General features: G+C 43.5%; 1 protein-coding gene across 2 annotated transcripts in view; it reads left to right on the top strand.

Moving 5' to 3' along the window:
• Positions 1-18138, top strand: part of MEGF11 (multiple EGF like domains 11) — a 530131-nt gene that overhangs the window by 479754 nt on the left and 32239 nt on the right. For both annotated transcript variants that reach the window (XM_087972942.1, XM_087972943.1), the window contains exons 17-19: positions 6816-6944; positions 14428-14556; positions 15955-16083. In XM_087972942.1, the coding sequence (XP_087829068.1) occupies positions 6816-6944; positions 14428-14556; positions 15955-16083 (387 nt within the window). The remainder of the gene's footprint in view (positions 1-6815; positions 6945-14427; positions 14557-15954; positions 16084-18138) is intronic.

Below are 18138 nucleotides of genomic sequence, written 5' to 3'. Positions count from 1 at the left end.
TTTCTTATATTTATTATCTTCTGGGGCCACATTACTTTCTGTCCAGGGCTGCATGCAATCTTGTGGGCCATCAGTTGGACATATATATAAAAATATAGAAAAATTAGATAGATAGATGATAGATAGATAGATAGATAGATAGATAGATAGATAGATGATAGATAGATAGATAGATAGATAGATAGATAGATAGATAGATAGATAGATAGATAGATAGATAGATATAGAAAAAGATATAGAAAAAGATATAGATATAGATGTAGATATAGATATATATGTTTTACAGCTCTTTTCATAATAGCACGGCAGGGTGTTCCAGTATTCTGAATGTTGTTTGTGTGTTTTATTAAAGAAACGAACAAAAATATCACATCATAATATTACAAAACCCCAAACAAAACCCAATACCAAACTCATCTTTTGTTATTATATAAATATTGAAAGACCATATTGTCTAAACTAGCAATTAACACTGTAAACAATCTGCGCAGGACATGATGAAATTATAAAATGGGAGAAAAAGGAAGAAAAAAACACGTGGGGAATGTCCCCTATATCATAAACTAAAGAGTTCCAGGAAATACAACCAGATCACTTTGGTGCCCTCTATTTCGCCCTTCTGTAGAAAGAAGACTAATTAAAATGTTGACAAACAATAGTCCACGGCTATAAATCAGGGGTGGATTTATATAATAATTCTTTGGTTGCCAGCATTCCAGCATATGAAAAAAGCATCATTCTCCAGGTTTCAGGACTTGTGGCCGTGATTTATGGCTTGTTGTCCTCGAGCATTTTCTGTGCCAGGTTCATCGGAGAGCATAGCCGCGTTCGGACATAAAGCTCAGCCTTGATTTAGCACTGTGAGAATAAGTCCGGAGATTAGGTTTCCCCTGCTCCTGTTCCCTGGCCTTCTGCAGGGACACTGGGTGAATACTAATGGCCCTCTCAGGTTATCTACAGCTTATTTGGGTGGAATGGCCTTGCACTTTGGCTTTGCAACTGTGACTTGAAGTTGGCTTGTTGACAGCAAGTTTAGTTCAGTTTAAGCATCCTTTCGAAAACAGAGCCAGACTTAGTCAAATGCATAGAAAAACACCAACAGTGTTTTTGTGGTTGGGCCAGAGAAGGGATAAGAGTATGCAAAGAAAGACGATGTCAGCTTTGGAAACCTTATTCCATGCTGCCACACAGTTTGAGAAAGTGGGAGGGGGGGTGATTTTAATTGAGTAGCTCTGAGTAGACACAATAGAATTCTTTTGTTGGTTCAAGGTCATGGAGTGTGGCGCAGGAACAAAAAGGAACTTAATTTGGGATTGGTTCACGTGATGTGATGATGAGGGAAAAGGGGATGGTTTGTAGTTTGGGACATTGTGGGAAGTCTGGGAAACGTTTAGTTTCGAGGTTCCACAGATGTGCCAGGTGCTATTCTAATAAAGGTCCTTTTGAGATGACGTCTGTCTCGGAGTTACTGATTGAAATGGAGGTTTGCTGGAATGCTGACAGGTGGTTTGTATTCAAACTATGGCCAGTTTGGTCTAATGGTTAAAGGTATCAGGCCACGAACCAGGAGCCTGTGAATTCTAGTACTACCATGAAGGAGGCTGAGTGATTTTGAGCCTATCACCAGGAGATTGTGAGTCTAGCCCCACCTTAGGCATGAAAGCCAGCTGGGTGACTTTGGCCCAATCACCAGGTTGCTTCTCTCCTTGATGACTTTCCATCCATTGCTTTTAGTCCTGCCCTCAGGTGCTGTGGAGAATAAGTTGATCCCCTCTTCTTTGGGGCAGTGGCAGCCCTTCAAGTATTGAAACCCTGCTATCAATCATCTCCTCAATACAGATCACACTTAGAAAATCAAATAATGATGGCCAGACCAAATGCAGGCGTCCATTTTCTTTTCTCCTTGCAACTGGCATCAGCACGATGTGGAACATTTAATAGGAGACCAAACACTTAATTTTCTCTTTTCAGGAAATGATGTCTGATTTCTTAGAAGAATCTAGCTTATTTTTCAAAGTCTGGAGCGGGGCTGATTATCTCATAAAGTCAAATTTTCTTTTCTTGATTTCAATCTGTTGAGCGTCCCTGCTTTCCCTTTGAAATGTTGATCCAGCCAGCAGGATTTCCATCAAATATTCATGTTCTAATTAAAGACAATTGGTGTTGCAATTTATCATAATGGGCAAGCATACAAAATGGTACATATTTTTCAGAAGAAAAAATAGAGAAAAGGAAGAGACGGAGGAGGAGAAGGCAGTTCAATATTTTATTTGGGATTAACATAAAGCCCTTTTTTTTTTCCTCCCAAGTTGAAATTAAGATAGTATATTTATTTCTTGCCACCTCTCTTAATCACGTTTCTTCAGCCTGGTTTGTTTCAGATGTAAATTGGCTTCCAAGTTTACAAAACTGCCTCCCTCTTTGATCATTCCTTTAGATAGGGAGAAGAACTTGTGAAAAATAACTATATAAAGTAGAAATGATATACTGTAGAAAAGTTGGGTCTTGTGGGTTGAAGGCTGGACAAAATAATTTTCAGGTCCGGAGTCCTGATCACTATTTCACAGCAAGAGTAGATAGAAGATCGAGCATAGCCTCCTGGTTTTTCTTTGAAGACATTTCGCTTCTTTTATCCAAGAAGCTTCTTCAGCTCACAAAGAGGCCCAAAGCGCCAACTTCATTCGATCACTCGTGTTTAGGACGGAAAAGATCTATAGACAGAACCAACGTAAGCACTTTCTGTTTGCCATGCTCCTCAACAAAGTGAAAATCTACCTTTCAAGCAGCTCTTTCAGTTTGATGATCAGGATGGAAGGATCTACCTTAACTTAGAACTTAGGAAATCATCTTTGTCCCAGTTGTTGTTTTGAATCGGATTGCCCTCCTGAAAGAAGTAGGTCTCATTAGAACTATGCTTTTTAATTGTGGCAAGATTTAAGATGGGTGGACATCTGCTCCCAGAATCCCCCAGCCAGCTGGTCCCTGGTCTAATGAAGAGAAGGACTAGGGATGACCTGATAGCAGTCTTCCAATATTTTGAAGAGATGATAGGGTCCCCAAAGCCCCTGAGGGCAGGACAAGAAGTACAGATGGAAGCTAATCAAGGAGCAAAGCAACCTAGAACTTGGGAGAAATTTTCTGACATTGAGAACAATTAATCAGTGGAACAACTTGCCTCTGGAAGTGGTGGATGCTCCATCACTGGATATTTTCAAGAAGAGGCTGGACAACCATTTGTCCAGAATGGTACAGGGTCTCCTACCTTTGCTGGGGTTGACTAGAAGACCTCCAAGGTCCCTTCTAACTCTGTTATTCTGTAATTCCATTATATGTAAGGGTTAGAAGAGACCTGGAGGATTATCTAGATTTAATCGTGTCCCCAGTGCAGGAATCCACTTCTACAACATCCTGAACAGATTCCGCCTATTTGAATACATCTAGTGAAGGAGAGTTCACATTTGCATTTAAATCCAGTGAAAATGAAATACACTGACTAGGATGACTCTCCAGAAAATGTAACATTTCTCATCTTTTGTCATGCTAAAAATTACAGCGTGGTAGTAAATTTTGGAGCTCTGGAAGCCACACCTAAAGCTTTCCGGAGCTAACTGTGGCTGATCTGCGATAGGTAGTAAAAGGGCCACTTTAGCTAGGAATAATATATTTCCAAATATTTTTAATAGCCGTGTAAGGAATCTGAGCCATAAATCATGATAGTTGCAAGAACGCATCTGAAATTTTAATAGCACGGGAACGCAGTCCTTTTTCAGAACTTTAATAACAAATTAGCATTGCAGTTGTATCTGCCCATTCCTACTTAAACAGAATATTTTTGTCCTTCTCTCAAAATTCTTAGATCCATCAATTACGGACGTGCTTGAGATTCACAAGTTTGGTGGGATTTAATGGTTTGTGAGAAGTATGAACTTTTTTGAAGGCTTCTACTTTAGCTTTACATCATCTTGGAGAATGAAGATTTATTAGATAGAAGTGTACCATGATATGAAACTCATTTCCCAAGACAGTAGGATTTTGCATAATATTTGCTATTTTGATGAAGTGGTTTTGCATCCAGACAGAATGTTGCTTTGCTGAAATGCCTGATATATCACAAAGCTGCACTTTGACCAATCGTGGAATGTTGTAAATTATAGTTAGAAACAGAGAGATAAAAGAGCAGAGATAATAAATAAAAGCACTAAGCCATTAAATTGCTCTTTAATGTTAACATTGCAAAGATGAAAAGACTGAGTATCAGGAAAAGCATCATGAAATAAGTAATATTAGTTTAAACACAGGCAAAGTTGAAGCCATACATAACTCATTAGTATGGAGCATGCAATGTTGAGACTATCACTGAAAAGGCTCTGGGTCCTTTTCTGCACAGGCAAATCAATCTTCTAGAACAGTCCATGAAAACAACCTGCTGAGTCTTGACACATTGGTATACATGAGTGCGTATTCAAATGATAAATCCTGCAACTTCCAGGAGTCTTTTCTTAACCCAAGCTAACATTATGAATCCAATGTTGGAAGCATAGGACACAGATCACAGGGCTGGAAGGGACTTGAAGATCTTCTAGTCTAACCTCCTGGTCAAGGCAGGAGAACTTACACCATCCCTGTCAGGTGTATTCAAAATCCATTCAAAATCCAAAAAAGAAAACCTTGGACTCCATTTTTATAGAGAAAAGGACTTTTACTGGATAAGAAGTGGTAGCCACAAAGGAGATACAAGATCTGAGGCAACAGGCGCGGAAATGATATATAGAAAGTTATCCCAAGTCCTCACTCCCAACAATTCAAACCGGACATCCAATCTGAGGTGTGCATAACGTCATGTGGGTACATCTTCAGGTGGCGTCTCACACATCTGGTATGCCGAGACGGTTGACCTTGGCCTAGAAAAGACAAGTGGCTGCATTTGCGCAGTAAGCAAGAAAGCATCCCAACTTCTACAATTCACACAACTTCAACCTCCAGCACCCTTTCCCCCACACGAGACCCAATTATTCCGCCCCTCCCTCCCCCCCATTTCTATGGCAGCCCGAAAGAGTTAAGCAGAAGAAGGAATCTTGGAGGTTGACATTCCCAGTCAAATGGCTACACAATCTCTACTTGAAAACCCCCAGTGATGGAGCACCTACAACTTCTGTTGGCAAGTCGTTCCACTGGTTAATTGTTCTCACTGTTAGGAAGTTTCTCCTTAGTTCTAGGTTGCTTCTCTCCTTGATTAGTTTCCATTCGTTGCTTCTTGTCCTGCCTTCAGGTGCTTTGGAGAAATAGACCGATCCTCTCTTCTCTGTGACAGACTAAGTCAGGGGTGTGAAACTCAAGGCCCGTGGGCCCGATTCAGCCTGCGGGGTGCTTAGATCCAACCCACGGGGCCTGGAAACAGCAAAGGGCCGGCCCGTGGTGCCTCTGCCAGCGCTCCCACTCCCCTGACCTTCGACAAACTAAAAGCAGAACAAAAGGGAAAATGTTTCTCCTGTTGCATTTGAGCAGGAAAGGAGGAAGGGAAAGAGGAAAGACAAAGAAAAAGAAGGAAAAATGTGGAGAAGGCAAGGAAGGAAAAAGAAGGGAAGAAGGGGAGGAAAAAGAAGAAAAGGAAGGAAGGAAGGAAGGAAGGAAGGAAGGAAGGAAGGAAGGAAGGAAGGAAGGAAGGAAGGAAGGAAGGAAGGAAGGAAGGAAGGAGATTATAATGAGAGTAAGAAAAGGTCTCAGGGAAATCCTGCCTTAGCACTTGGCGACCACAGGTTCCCCCGACACGAGTCCCATGTCATGCGCACCATGGCCACACCCCTGACCACACCTCTCACACCACACCCCAGCCCTCCAAGGTCAAACACAACCCTGATGCGGCCCTCAATGAAATTTGAGTTTGACACATGCTGGAAGACAATTATATCTCGTCTAAACTTTCTCTTTGATAGGCTTTATAATAACCTAGCTAATAAAGGGACACAGAATTAGTAATGGGTGTTCTAGTGGTTTCTATCCTGCCAACATCTGGTCAGCATCTTCCAGAGGCAGCTGTACTTAGACTGCATTGCAACAGTACAAGCGGAGATCACAATGTTAAAAAAAGGGTAAATCTGATTTTAGACAGCTGGTGTAGCAGTCTACGCTTGTGAGAACTGGTAGTCCATCTGCACTTCTGCAAAGTGAGTTGAGTTCATTAATTTCTACAGTCTATGAATTTGGTTCCTTGTGGACAGGACAATCCCATACAACACAAGTGTCAGGATTCCAGCAGTTGCCCCCATTTAAATCATGAGTCTCGAGCCAAACTTCCAAAACTTCAAAAGCATTTATTGGGAGTTAACATGTCTGGCACTGCCTGGGTGTAGCCGACTCATCATCACCCTTGACCCTGGTTTCCCCCCCACCCCTTTGGGTGTATCGCAATTCATATCCTCCAATGGGACACATCCATAGCCAAGAGTCATCAATCATGTTCTCCAGTTAGAATTTTGTGTGGCAGAAACTTCGGTCACCTAGTTATTATCTTTGAAAACATTTATGGAATGCAGTTTCGGTTTTGAAAGCTGCTGCACTGCTCCCCCCCCCCCCTCTTTCTGTTGGCAACTCTAAAAAGACCATAGAAATATTTTATGAGTCGACAAGCTTTATAGTCCTTTATACAGAATGTCCAAATGAAAACCTTGTCTGGATTAAATATCAGTTTCTTTCCCTTTACCCATTGTACAAAAACAGGAACTGGTAGACGATCAACCAAAGGTCAGCACGCAACTCCTTGGAGAGACACTTCTTCAACCCAACGCAACCCTGATGGCTTGCTTTTGTTTCCACAGTGTGTCCAAGTGGGAGATATGGGAAAGATTGCGCTAACTTGTGCTTGTGTACAAACAACGGGACCTGCAATCCTACTGATGGCTCGTGTCAGTGTTTCCCAGGATGGATCGGCAAAGATTGCTCACAAAGTAAGAGAAAACACGTCATCTTTTTAGTTTGTATACCATTGCAGCAATTTTATTTATTTATTATTTTATTTATTTATTTATTTGTCAAACATATACAAGATGACAAGTACAGGTATGAACATAAACAGGAGCAAAGAAATAAATACAGATAAATGGGGACAGTAAGACAGGGACGGTAGGCATGCTGGTGCGCTTATGCACGGCCCCTTTAAGGACCTCTTAGGAATGGGGTGAGGTCCAAGCTAGACAGTTTGAGGTTAAAGTTTTGGGGGTTTGAGGCTGTAACAACAGAGTCATTTAGTGCATTCCAGGTGTTGACCGCTTTGTTGCTGGAGTCGTATTTTCTGCAATTGAGTTTGGAGCAGTTTACCTTGAATTTGTATCGGTTGTTTGCCCGTGTATTATTGTGGTTGAAGCTGAAGAAGTCATTGACAGGCAAGACGTCGTAGCAGACAATTTTGTGTAAATTTTCTTTTAAGGTTACATATGTATATTTCAAGGCAAATAGGTTTTAATTTCAAGTATTTTTCCTAGCAGAAACCAATGATTTAAGTTCACTTTCTGGAATGTTAGTTCTCTGATTCTTTAATTCATTCTCAGGACCTGCTTAACCTGATTGTGAGTTAACCCATCTTCAAGACCTGCATGCTGTACGGCTGCACACGTTTTTCAGATGAGCGGGATTCAGACCAAAACAACCATTAACCATAGTTACTCCAAGCCAAGCTTAGAGTGTGAGAATCATAATCCGGGAAGGGATCTTGGAGGTCTTCTAGTCCAACCCCTAAGGCAGAAGACTTTATATCCATGATGGCGAACCTATGGCACATGTATGCCGTTTGCGCGGGCACGCAAGCCCCAGCCAAACTTACCTGCACTGCGCATGCGTGCTCCTCACAGCTAATTTTCAGCCCATTTGAGGCCGTTTTCACCCACCCGGAGGCTCAAGCGAAGCCTCTGCAACCTTGGGAGGCCGAGAAAAGGGCTTTCCGGCCATACTGGAAGTGCCGAAACGGGTCCATTTTTCGGCCTCCTGAGGCTGCAGAGGCTTCCCACGAGCCTCCGAGAGGGCAAAAACGGTCTCAAGTGGACTGGGAGGCACGCGCATGCACAGTGCCGGTAAGAGGGCAGGGCAGGGGGGGTTGCCTGCACATGCGCAGGGGGTGGGGCACATTGCATTGTGGGTGCTGGCACGTGCACATTTTCGGCACACCACCACAAAAAGGTTCGCCATCACTGCCTTATACAGTGCCCATGTTCAATGAATGCATCTGGTAGACCTTTACTTGAACACAACCATGGAGGAGATGAATAATTTCTTGAAGTGTCTTGAAACTGTTACGGGATAACTATATATTTTTGTAAGTAGTCCTCGACTCATGACTTGTTTGTTTAGTGACCATTCAAAGTTACAGCTGCACTGGAAAAAGTGACGACTGTTTTTCACACTTACAACCATGGCGGCATCCCCATTGGTCACGTGATCAGAATTCGGCTGCTATTCGTATTTATGACGGGCGTGCGTGATTCCCCTGACCAGAAAAGCCCACGGGGAAGCCAGATTCACTTAGCAACCATGTTACTAATGCGACAACTGCAGTGATTCACTTAGCAACGGTGGCCAGAAAGGGTGTCAAAGAGGACAGAACTCACTTAACAACAGAAATGTTGGGCTCAATTGTGGTCGTAAGTCGAGGACTACCTCTATTCACAAACACTGCAGATTAGATGAAGGGAAATCTCTTAGGTGGAAAGAGGATGAGTAATCCTCTTTTACTTTTACTTTTGAAATAATTTGTATTAAACAATTTTTGTTATCTACAACATCATTTCCATTCATTGCAATGCTTCTGTGATGGTATGCATACTTCTACATATATCTTAGTTATCTGTTCATTTGTCTATATTCCTTAAACTATCTTTGTCCACTCTAACCTTTGCCTTATTATTCTATTGTCGCCTTCTCTATTCATCTCTATATCAATCATTTAGCCAATCATACGATGCATTCCACGTCAAATAATAATCTGTTTCTTCTTTGTCTTTCATCTCCATGGTCAACTTATCCATCTCAGCACACTCTAATATAATTTTTTATCACATTTTCTCCTAGTGGCATATTGTCTTTTTCCCAATTTTGTGTGTAAGATATTCTTGCTGCTGTGAATAGTTGTAGCATTAAATATTCTGTTTTCTTATCATATTTTCCTCTTAGTTCAATTTGTTGTTTAATTATTTCTTCTATCCATTTTTTTGTCCTTATCACGTATTTCCTTACTACAGGGCGTGTTTGCATTTCTAGCATTCGGGTAATCCTTTTTATCTGATCCCAAGATAATGTTTCTTGATGCAATCTGGTTCCCAGTCTGAATCTTCCCTATGAAAATTGCCCTTCATTCATGTAACTTATTAGAAATGCATCTGGTTATTTCGAGTCAATGCTTGTTTAATCAAAAGTTTCCTGTTGGGACACGCAGCCCCATTTATTGGTTCTTGAGGAACATCGTTGCTAGAATTACTCGTGAATAGTCTATTAATTGCCCCCAAAGAGTTTCTCCTAATTACCACTTAATGACAGTTTGTAGAGGTAGGAATTTAATTACAAGATTCTTCCCATACCCCCTCTTTTTGGTATTATTTCACTTCATAAATGGAACCCATAAAAAGGGGGACCTTTTAATACAATTTTCCCACCATGCCAGGAACAGAAATAAGGGACGGTTAAGAGGGCCATGGAAAAAGAAATAATTAACCAGTTGTTCATTATTAATTTCCCAGCTGTGCTCAACAGGAAGCCACAGAAGAGCACGGCCTAAAGGCAGGAAGCCTTTAATTAAGGTTGGACGGGATCTTAGTTGGAGAATTATTTCTGAACAGACATCATAGAAAACTCTGGGCATGACTCTCAACCGTAGAAATGCCGCATGAAGAGCAGGGCAAGGACAGGACTTCCAATTTAATTTCCACTGTGAGATGATGGGGGGAAAAACAATGCCTCGGCCACATTATTTTGAGGAGAAAACCGATGTTTCAAACGCACTTGCACACCACTCTACACAATTAGATTATTCATATGGTCTCCTTTGGAGAGCGATGCGTTGGCCTAGAGGTAGAGCTCTCCTCTCACAATCAGGAGGCTGTGAGATCCATCCTAGATATTTCTCTCTCTCTCTTTCTCTCTCTCTCTGGGCACATTGAGAATATATCTGCTGAATGTAACTCCGCATTGGTGACAGGAAGGGCATTGGGCCAGTAAACACTCAACACTCCATTTGGTTGCCCAGACTCCACCCCGCAAGGGATTATGGAGTTGTTAAAAGGAGATTATCCATTAGAGCAGCGGTCTCCAATCTTTCCAGAATGGTGAGGGAGGGGAGAGGGGATGGTTCTGTGAGAGCACACGCGACTCCATTTGTGGAAGGCGGTGGGATATGCGCGCACCAGCCGCTTACTCAAATGGAGCTTCACGCACTACCGCGAGCACTCATCACTCGCACAAGTAGAGTTGCACATACGTTTGACCCACTGCTTCCACGGCCCAAACAGGCCACAGCGCGGTAGTGAGCTGCAACTCGGCGACCCTTGTCTTTAGGGGGCTATTGCTAAATTTGCAAATGTCCTTTTTTTCCTCTGATACCCCTGCAACTAATTTTACACAAAGACCCCAATAAATAATAAAAAGGGACCTTGGAGTCCTCGTGGGCGATCACTTGAATATGTGCCAGCAGTGTGTAGCCACCGCCAAAAAAGCTAATACAATCCTTAACAGAGGCATAGAATCAAGATCGTATGTAGTATTAGTACCGCTTTACAAAACCCTAGTAAGGCCACACCTGGAATACTGGAACCAATTTTGGTCACCATACTACAAAAAAGATGTTGAGACCTTGGAAAAAGTTCAGAGAAGAGCAACTAAGATGATCAAAGGCCTGGAGACTAAAACATATAAAGAATGGTTGAAGGATTTGGGTCTGGCTAGTCTAAAGAAAAGAAGAATTGGGGTGACATGATAGCAATACTCCAGTATTTGAGGGGCTGCCACAAAGAAGAGGGAGTCAAGCTATTCTCCAAAGCACCTCGAAGGCAGGACAAGAAATAATGGATGGAAACTAATCAAGGAGAGAAGCAACCTGGAATTAAGGAGGAATTTCCTAATGGTGACAAGCAATCAACCAATGGAACTGGCTTGCGTTCAGAGGTTGTGGGTGCTCCATCACTGGAGGCTTTTAAGAAGAGACTGGACAGCCACTTAAATAGTTTAAGTTCTCCTGCTTGAGCAGGGGGCTGGACTAGAAGACCTCCAAGGTCTCTTCTAGTTCGATGCTATTCTATTCTAAATGAAAAAGAGCGCCTTTCAGCAAAGCAAATAGATCTATTTTACAAAATTTGAAAGTTGGCCAAGAGTTCTATTTGAATCTTTGACCCATAAGATGTTTTCCATTAACACCCTGCCTTAATCCACTCGAAACACCAGGATTTTTTTGTTCTTGTTTTGAAGGAAAGCCCATTCTTTTCAAGACTTTCCTGAATAATTAAGCAATTGACAATTCTGTGTGCGGGGAAGGTCCATGTTACTATAGAACAGGGGTTCCCAACCTGGGGGTGCGAGACGATATTCCAGGGGGTGCGAGAAAAGTCCAGGTAAATTATACGATATTGGCTGTATGTTGGCATTTTTATTTATTATGCAATGGATTAACTTTGTTTTCATTTCAGAGTTAAGTATCGTTATTTAGTGGCCGTCACATACATAGCTGAAAAGATTCAATCCTACCATATATTTGACGCGTTCAGTAGTTCCTAAAGTCTACATTTCAGTGGGTGCGAGGTTCGAGTGAAATTTCTTTAGGGGTGCGGGGTGAAAAAAAGGTTGGGAACCACTGCTGTAGACAGAAGGGAAATTCTTTTGTAGTTCCTCTTACGTGTAATTTACTTGTTAGAGTCTGAGAAACAGGGGTAGTCATTTTTTTCTAAATTGCCTCGACGGAAGATTGACATCTGCGGATCCTAAACGTAGCGTTTTCTAAACAAGTCCTTCATCAGAGATGAGGCATTGCACGGAAGACCAGCGTGTCCCCAATACGTTTTTTTTCTCTCTCCCGTATTCACTGTGCAGCAGGGGATATTAAACAGCATTTATTGCAAAATACATCAAACCTCCGGTGATACAGTAGGCACTGGATAAAAACAGACAGCTGCAATTTTGCTTTTATTGTAGGTCTTTCGTGAGTTCAATATGGCTGTCAATCAAAATAAAAATTAGGCAGGCTATCAATTTCGTTGGGTGGTTACTTCGAAAAGGTTTGAGAAATTCCTCTGCGTTCCTGCTAAATTGGGCCAGTGGCAAATATTTCATATATATATACATATACATACATATATACATATATACATATATACATATATACATATATACATATATACATATATACATATATACATATACATATACATATACATATACATATACATATACATATACATACATACATACATACATACATACATACATACATATATATATATATATATATATATATATATATATATATATATATATTTGTTTTCTTAAGTTTTTGCGGGTATTTATATGTATGGTATTCAGCTTTGTTCGGGTATTTTCCCATGTCATTATAGTTGTGCTTTTAAAGTTGTAGCAACGTTTCACTATATGTAGCAGACGAACACTATACAGAAGCCTGATGATGGCAGATGAGATTCTGACGAAACGTCGCTACAACTTTAAAAACACAACTATAATGATGTGGGAAAATACCCGAACAAAGCTGAATACCATACATACAAACATACACACACACACACACACACACACACACACACACACACACACACATATATATATATATATACACATACATACATACATACATACATACATACATACATACATATATGGAAGCTAAAATGATTGGTTAAACAAGCCATCATAACATGTTTATTTGTGCACTTTATACATCTCCTCAATCTTAACAGGGTCTAGACAGCGTAAAGTAATATGGGAACCTGCTTAATGTTTGATGTAGTTCAGGACAGAATTTTCTTGCCCTAAAAATGCTGCATCAATTTCAGAAAAGCCAATAAATTTCATTGTCATCCCATTCTCTTCTGCCCGTTTCAAAATCTATTTTCCCATTGCCGCATCAATTTTTACACATAATTGTGCACACTTTCCTTGAAACTTATTTTGTTAACACAATATGGCCCAATACACACACATTCGTGGGTTTTTCCCCTAATATAACAAGTTTGCACAAATTATTCAAAAATCCTTTTTTTTATGTCCTCCCATTCTTCTGTTTGTATTTTTGTGGCTTGGAGAACTGTCAGTTATGAAGCAGGGCTGATCTTTAAATACGCAGCTGTTTTGCTTCTGGTAAAAGAATGAAGTGGGTGAATGTTAAACGCAAGATTCCTTTTGTATCTTGGCCTCGCTATCCCGATGGGAGAAGTTTCAGTGCATGCACAGAGTGTATTTATCTCTGGGGAAGAAGCTGCTGAACTGTAGCTGTTTGATTAAAATATTTAAAATAGTTAAGTGTCCAGTTCTGGTCACCACAACACACACAAAAAGATGCTAAGACCCTAGAAAGTGTGCAGAGAAGAGCAAGAAAGAGGATTAGGAGGCTGCAGGCTAAAACGTAAGTTGCAGGAATTGGGTATGGTGGTTCAGTGGCTAAGACGCTGAGCTTGTCGATCAGAAAGGTTGGCATTTTGGCGGTTCGAATCCCCAGCACCACATAACGGAGTGAGCTCCCGTTCCTTGTCCCAGCTTCTGCCAACCTAGCAGTTTGAAAGCATGTAAAAATGCAAGGAGAAAAATAGGGACCACTTTGGTGGGGAGGGAATAATGTTCCATGCACCTTCGGTGTTCAGTCCTGCCGGCCACATGGCCACGGAGACGTCTTCGGACAGTGCTGGCTCTTCGCCTTTGTAATGGAGATGAGCACCAGCGCCCCCTAGAGCTGGAAATGACTAGCACGGATGTGCGAGGGGAACCTTTACCGTTCCCCTTTAGTCTAGCGAAAAGAAGAACTAGGGGTGACAGGTTAGCAGTCTTCCAATATTTGAGGGGCTGCCACAATGAAGAGGGGGTCAAATTATTCTCCAAAGCCCCCGAGGGCAGGTGAATAAGCCATGGGTGGAAGATCGTGAACGAGAGAGATTCCGCCTAGAATGAAGGAGAAATTTCCTGACAGTGAGAATGATTAGTCATTAGAAAAACTTGCCTGCAGAAGTTGCGGATGCTCCAACACTGGAGGTTTTCCGAGAAGAGACTGGACAGCTATTTGTCTGAAAAAGGGTATAGGGTCTCCTGCTTGAGCGGGGGTTGATCTAGAAGACCTCCAAGGACCCTTCCAACCCTAATATTCCAACTTCTAAATACTTTTCGGTTTCAAGGGTGGAAAGATTGGGATATATTGTCTTGTTCTCTCTCTCTTTCTCTCTCTCCCTCTCTCTCCAGCTTGTCCAGTTGGCTTCTGGGGCAGCGATTGTTTTCATTCGTGCAGTTGTCACAATAGTGGGACGTGCAGCCCCCACAATGGAGAATGCCGCTGTACTCCTGGCTGGACGGGGCCCTACTGTTCTCAGAGTAAGATTTTGAGGTTCCTGCTGGGAAGATTTCTGCAGAGAGTGTGCACTGCCGCCTTGTGTCTCCTTGGAGCATTTTCAGAGCTTGCCACAAATCAAACTTCAGCCAAAACCAGCTACCTCCTTCTCCAAATCAGAGCAGATAAAACCCAGCAAACGTAAATCAATCCCAACAAGTGAACAACAGCAAAAAGGAGAGAGAGCATTTTATAGTGGCACACGTAGCGTTCTCATTTCCCCAGCACAGATTCCCTAATTGGATATTGGGTGGGTCTTTGAAGCCAATCTTGAAAAACTCCTCAAAGTTGTGATTAAGAAACAGCAGGGCTGTTGGGTTTAAGAGAAACCTTTAAATCCTATTTGGGCTTATTAACAGTCCAAGCCAGGGTTTCCCAACCTTGGATAGGTGGACTTTAAGACAGGTGGACATGTGGATTTCAACTCCCAGAATCCCCAGCCAGCTTGCTGGGGAATTCTGGGAGTTGAAGTCCACCTGTCTTAAAGGATGCTGGCTGGGGAATTCTGGGAGTGGAAGTCCACCTGTCTTAAAGGATGCTGGCTGGGGAATTCTGGGAGTGGAAGTCCACCCATCTTAATGATGCTGGCTGGGGAATTCTGGGAGTGGAAGTCCACCTGTCTTAAAGGATGCTGGCTGGGGAATTCTGGGAGTGGAAGTCCACCTGTCTTAAAGGATGCTGGCTGGGGAATTCTGGGAGTGGAAGTCCACCCATCTTAATGATGCTGGCTGAGGAATTCTGGGAGTGGAAGTCCACCCATCTTAATGATGCTGGCTGGGGAATTCTGGGAGTGGAAGTCCACCCATCTTAATGATGCTGGCTGGGGAATTCTGGGAGTGGAAGTCCACCCATCGTAATGATGCTGGCTGGGGAATTCTGGGAGTGGAAGTCCACCCATCTTAATGATGCTGGCTGGGGAATTCTGGGAGTGGAAGTCCACCCATCTTAATGATGCTGGCTGGGGAATTCTGGGAGTGGAAGTCCACCCATCTTAATGATGCTGGCTGGGGAATTCTGGGAGTGGAAGTCCACCCATCTTAAAGTTGCCAAGGTTGAGAAACACTGGCCCAAACCACTTGCGGAGCAGTGGTGGGATTCAAATAATTCAACAACTGGTTCTCTGCCCCAATGATTTCTTCCAACAACCAGTTCGTCAAACTGTTCAGAAAGTTAACAACCGGTTCTCCCAAACCGGTACGAACCAGCTGAATCCCATCACTGTTGCAGAGATGTTGGATTACAAATTCCATCATCCCCTGCTATGCCATAATCCGGTTACTGGCCTAAGCTCCGCTAGCAAAGGCCGGGGTGAAGGGGGACCCGGAGCCCAATTTCAGTTGCTTGACTTCTTCCTGTGTCCTTTCTGGATCCCAACCCTCCAGGGTGCCCAGCTGCCTTTTTTGGAAAGAACTGTGCCAACGTCTGCCAGTGCCAGAACGGGGCCGACTGCGACCACATCACCGGGCAGTGCACCTGCAGAACGGGCTTCACCGGAAAACAGTGCGAGCAGAGTAAGTTTGGGGGAACGGAAAGCTTTTTATCAAGTGGATCTAACTTGCTTTGCTTTTGGGGGTGCATAAAGTAACCCCAAAGGGGGGAAAAGCCAGTCCCTGGAAGGTTTGTGCTGTGGAAGACAGAGCATCCGTGTGGCTGCATACACACAAGCATCCCATCATCCACAGAAATGGGCATGTTGTATCCTGGACTGCAGTCATTCCCTCCCTCCTTCATTCCTTTCTCCCTCCCTCCCTCCCTCTCTCCCTGTTGTTTCCTTCTCCCCCCCTCCCTCCTTTCCTTCCTGTTCTTTCCTTCTTTCTTCCCTCCCCCCTCCCTCCCTCCCATCCATTCTTTCTTCCTTCTTTCCTCCCTTCCTCCCATCCATCCTTTTTCCCTTCCTCCCTGCCTCCTTCTCTCCCCTTCTTTCCTTTCCTTCCTCCCTCTTTCCCCTTCTTTCCTCCCACTCTCCCTCTCTCCCTCTTCTTTCCTTCTTTTCTCCGTCCCTTCCATCCATCCATCTTTCCTTTCTCCCTCCCTCCCTCTCTCCCTGTTGTTTCCTTCTTCCCTCCCTCCCTCCTTTCCTTCCTGTTCTTTCCTTCTTTCTTCCCTCCCCCCTCCCTCCCTCCCATCCATTCTTTCTTCCTTCTTTCCTCCCTTCCTCCCATCCATCCTTTTTCCCTTCCTCCCTGCCTCCTTCTCTCCCCTTCTTTCCTTTCCTTCCTCCCTCTTTCCCCTTCTTTCCTCCCACTCTCCCTCTCTCCCTCTTCTTTCCTTCTTTTCTCCGTCCCTTCCATCCATCCATCTTTCCTTTCTCCCTCTCTCCCTCCCTGCCTCCCTCCCTCTTCTTTCCTTCATTCCTCCCTCCCTTCCTTCCATCCATCCATCCATCCATCCTTCTTTCCTTGCTTCCTCCCTCCCCCTTCTTTCCCCTCTCTCTCTCCCTCCCTGCCTACCTCCCCCTTCCTTCTTCTTTCCTTCATTCCTCCCTCTCCCTTCCTTCCATCCATCCTTCTTTCCTCTCTCTCTCTCTCCCTGCCTTCCTGCCTGTCTGCCTCTTCTTTCCTTCATTCCTCCCTCCCTTCCTTCCATCCATCCATCCTTCTTTCCTTGCTTCCTCCCTCCCCCTTCTTTCCCTTCTCTCTCTCCCTCCCTGCCTACCTCCCCTTCCTTCTTCTTTCCTTCGTTCCTCCCTCTCCCTTCCATCCATCCATCCTTCTTTCCTTTCTCCCTCTCTCCCTCCCTCTCTCCCTCCCTCCCTCTTAATTCCTCCCTCCCTCCCTTCCATCCATCCTTCTTTCCTCTCTCTCTCTCTCCCTGCCTTCCTGCCTGTCTGCCTCTTCTTTCCTTCATTCCTCCCTCCCTCTCTTCCTTCCATTGATCTTTCTTTTCTTTCTCCCTCTCTCCCTCCGTCTTTCCTTCCTTCTTTCCTCCCTCCTTCCCATCCATTCTTCTTACCTCCTTCTCTCTCTCCCTCTCTGCTTACCTCCCTCCCTCTTCTTCCCTTCTTTTCTCCCTCCCTCCCTCCCTTCCATCCATCCGTCCTTCTTTCTTTTCTCCCTCTCTCCCTGCCAGCCTGCCTCCCTCTTCTTTCCTTCATTCTTCCCTCCCTCTCTTCCTTCCTTCCTTCCTTCCATCCTTCTTTCCTTTCTCCCTCTCTCCCACCTTCTTTCCTTCCTTCTTTCCTCCCTCCTTCTTTCCTCCTTCTCAACCCTCCCTCTCTCCCTGTCTCGATGTATCTGCAAAGCCTGGGTCGAAGAGGAATGTGGAGAGCTTTGAGGGTGTGTCCCTCAAACTCTCCCACCGGTGTAGCAGAGTCACCAGCTGGCTTACCGCCGGCCGCTTCATTTCTTATTGAATATTGCCCAAAGAAACACAATAAGCTGTCGCCAGATTTATTGTCGCCATCACAGTAATTGTATGAATAAATTCTGTCACTGGCCATTCAATCATGTTCCCTCTGATAGAAATATGGGGAACCAAATGTGGGCAGTCTGCAGAGAGAATAAGGGGGAAATGGAAACATAAAGTTTTGATGGCCTCCGGGCGAGCTTCTGTTCAGAGGGCTCTCC

The sequence above is a fragment of the Notechis scutatus genome, chromosome 11, assembly GCF_049901735.1.
Source record: "Notechis scutatus isolate UNSWTSFEM ecotype Mainland chromosome 11, rNotScu1.2, whole genome shotgun sequence".
NCBI classification, from domain to species: Eukaryota; Metazoa; Chordata; class Lepidosauria; order Squamata; family Elapidae; genus Notechis; species Notechis scutatus.
The sequence above is the reverse complement of the archived record's forward strand: the minus strand, read 5'-3'. Positions and strand labels throughout refer to the sequence as shown.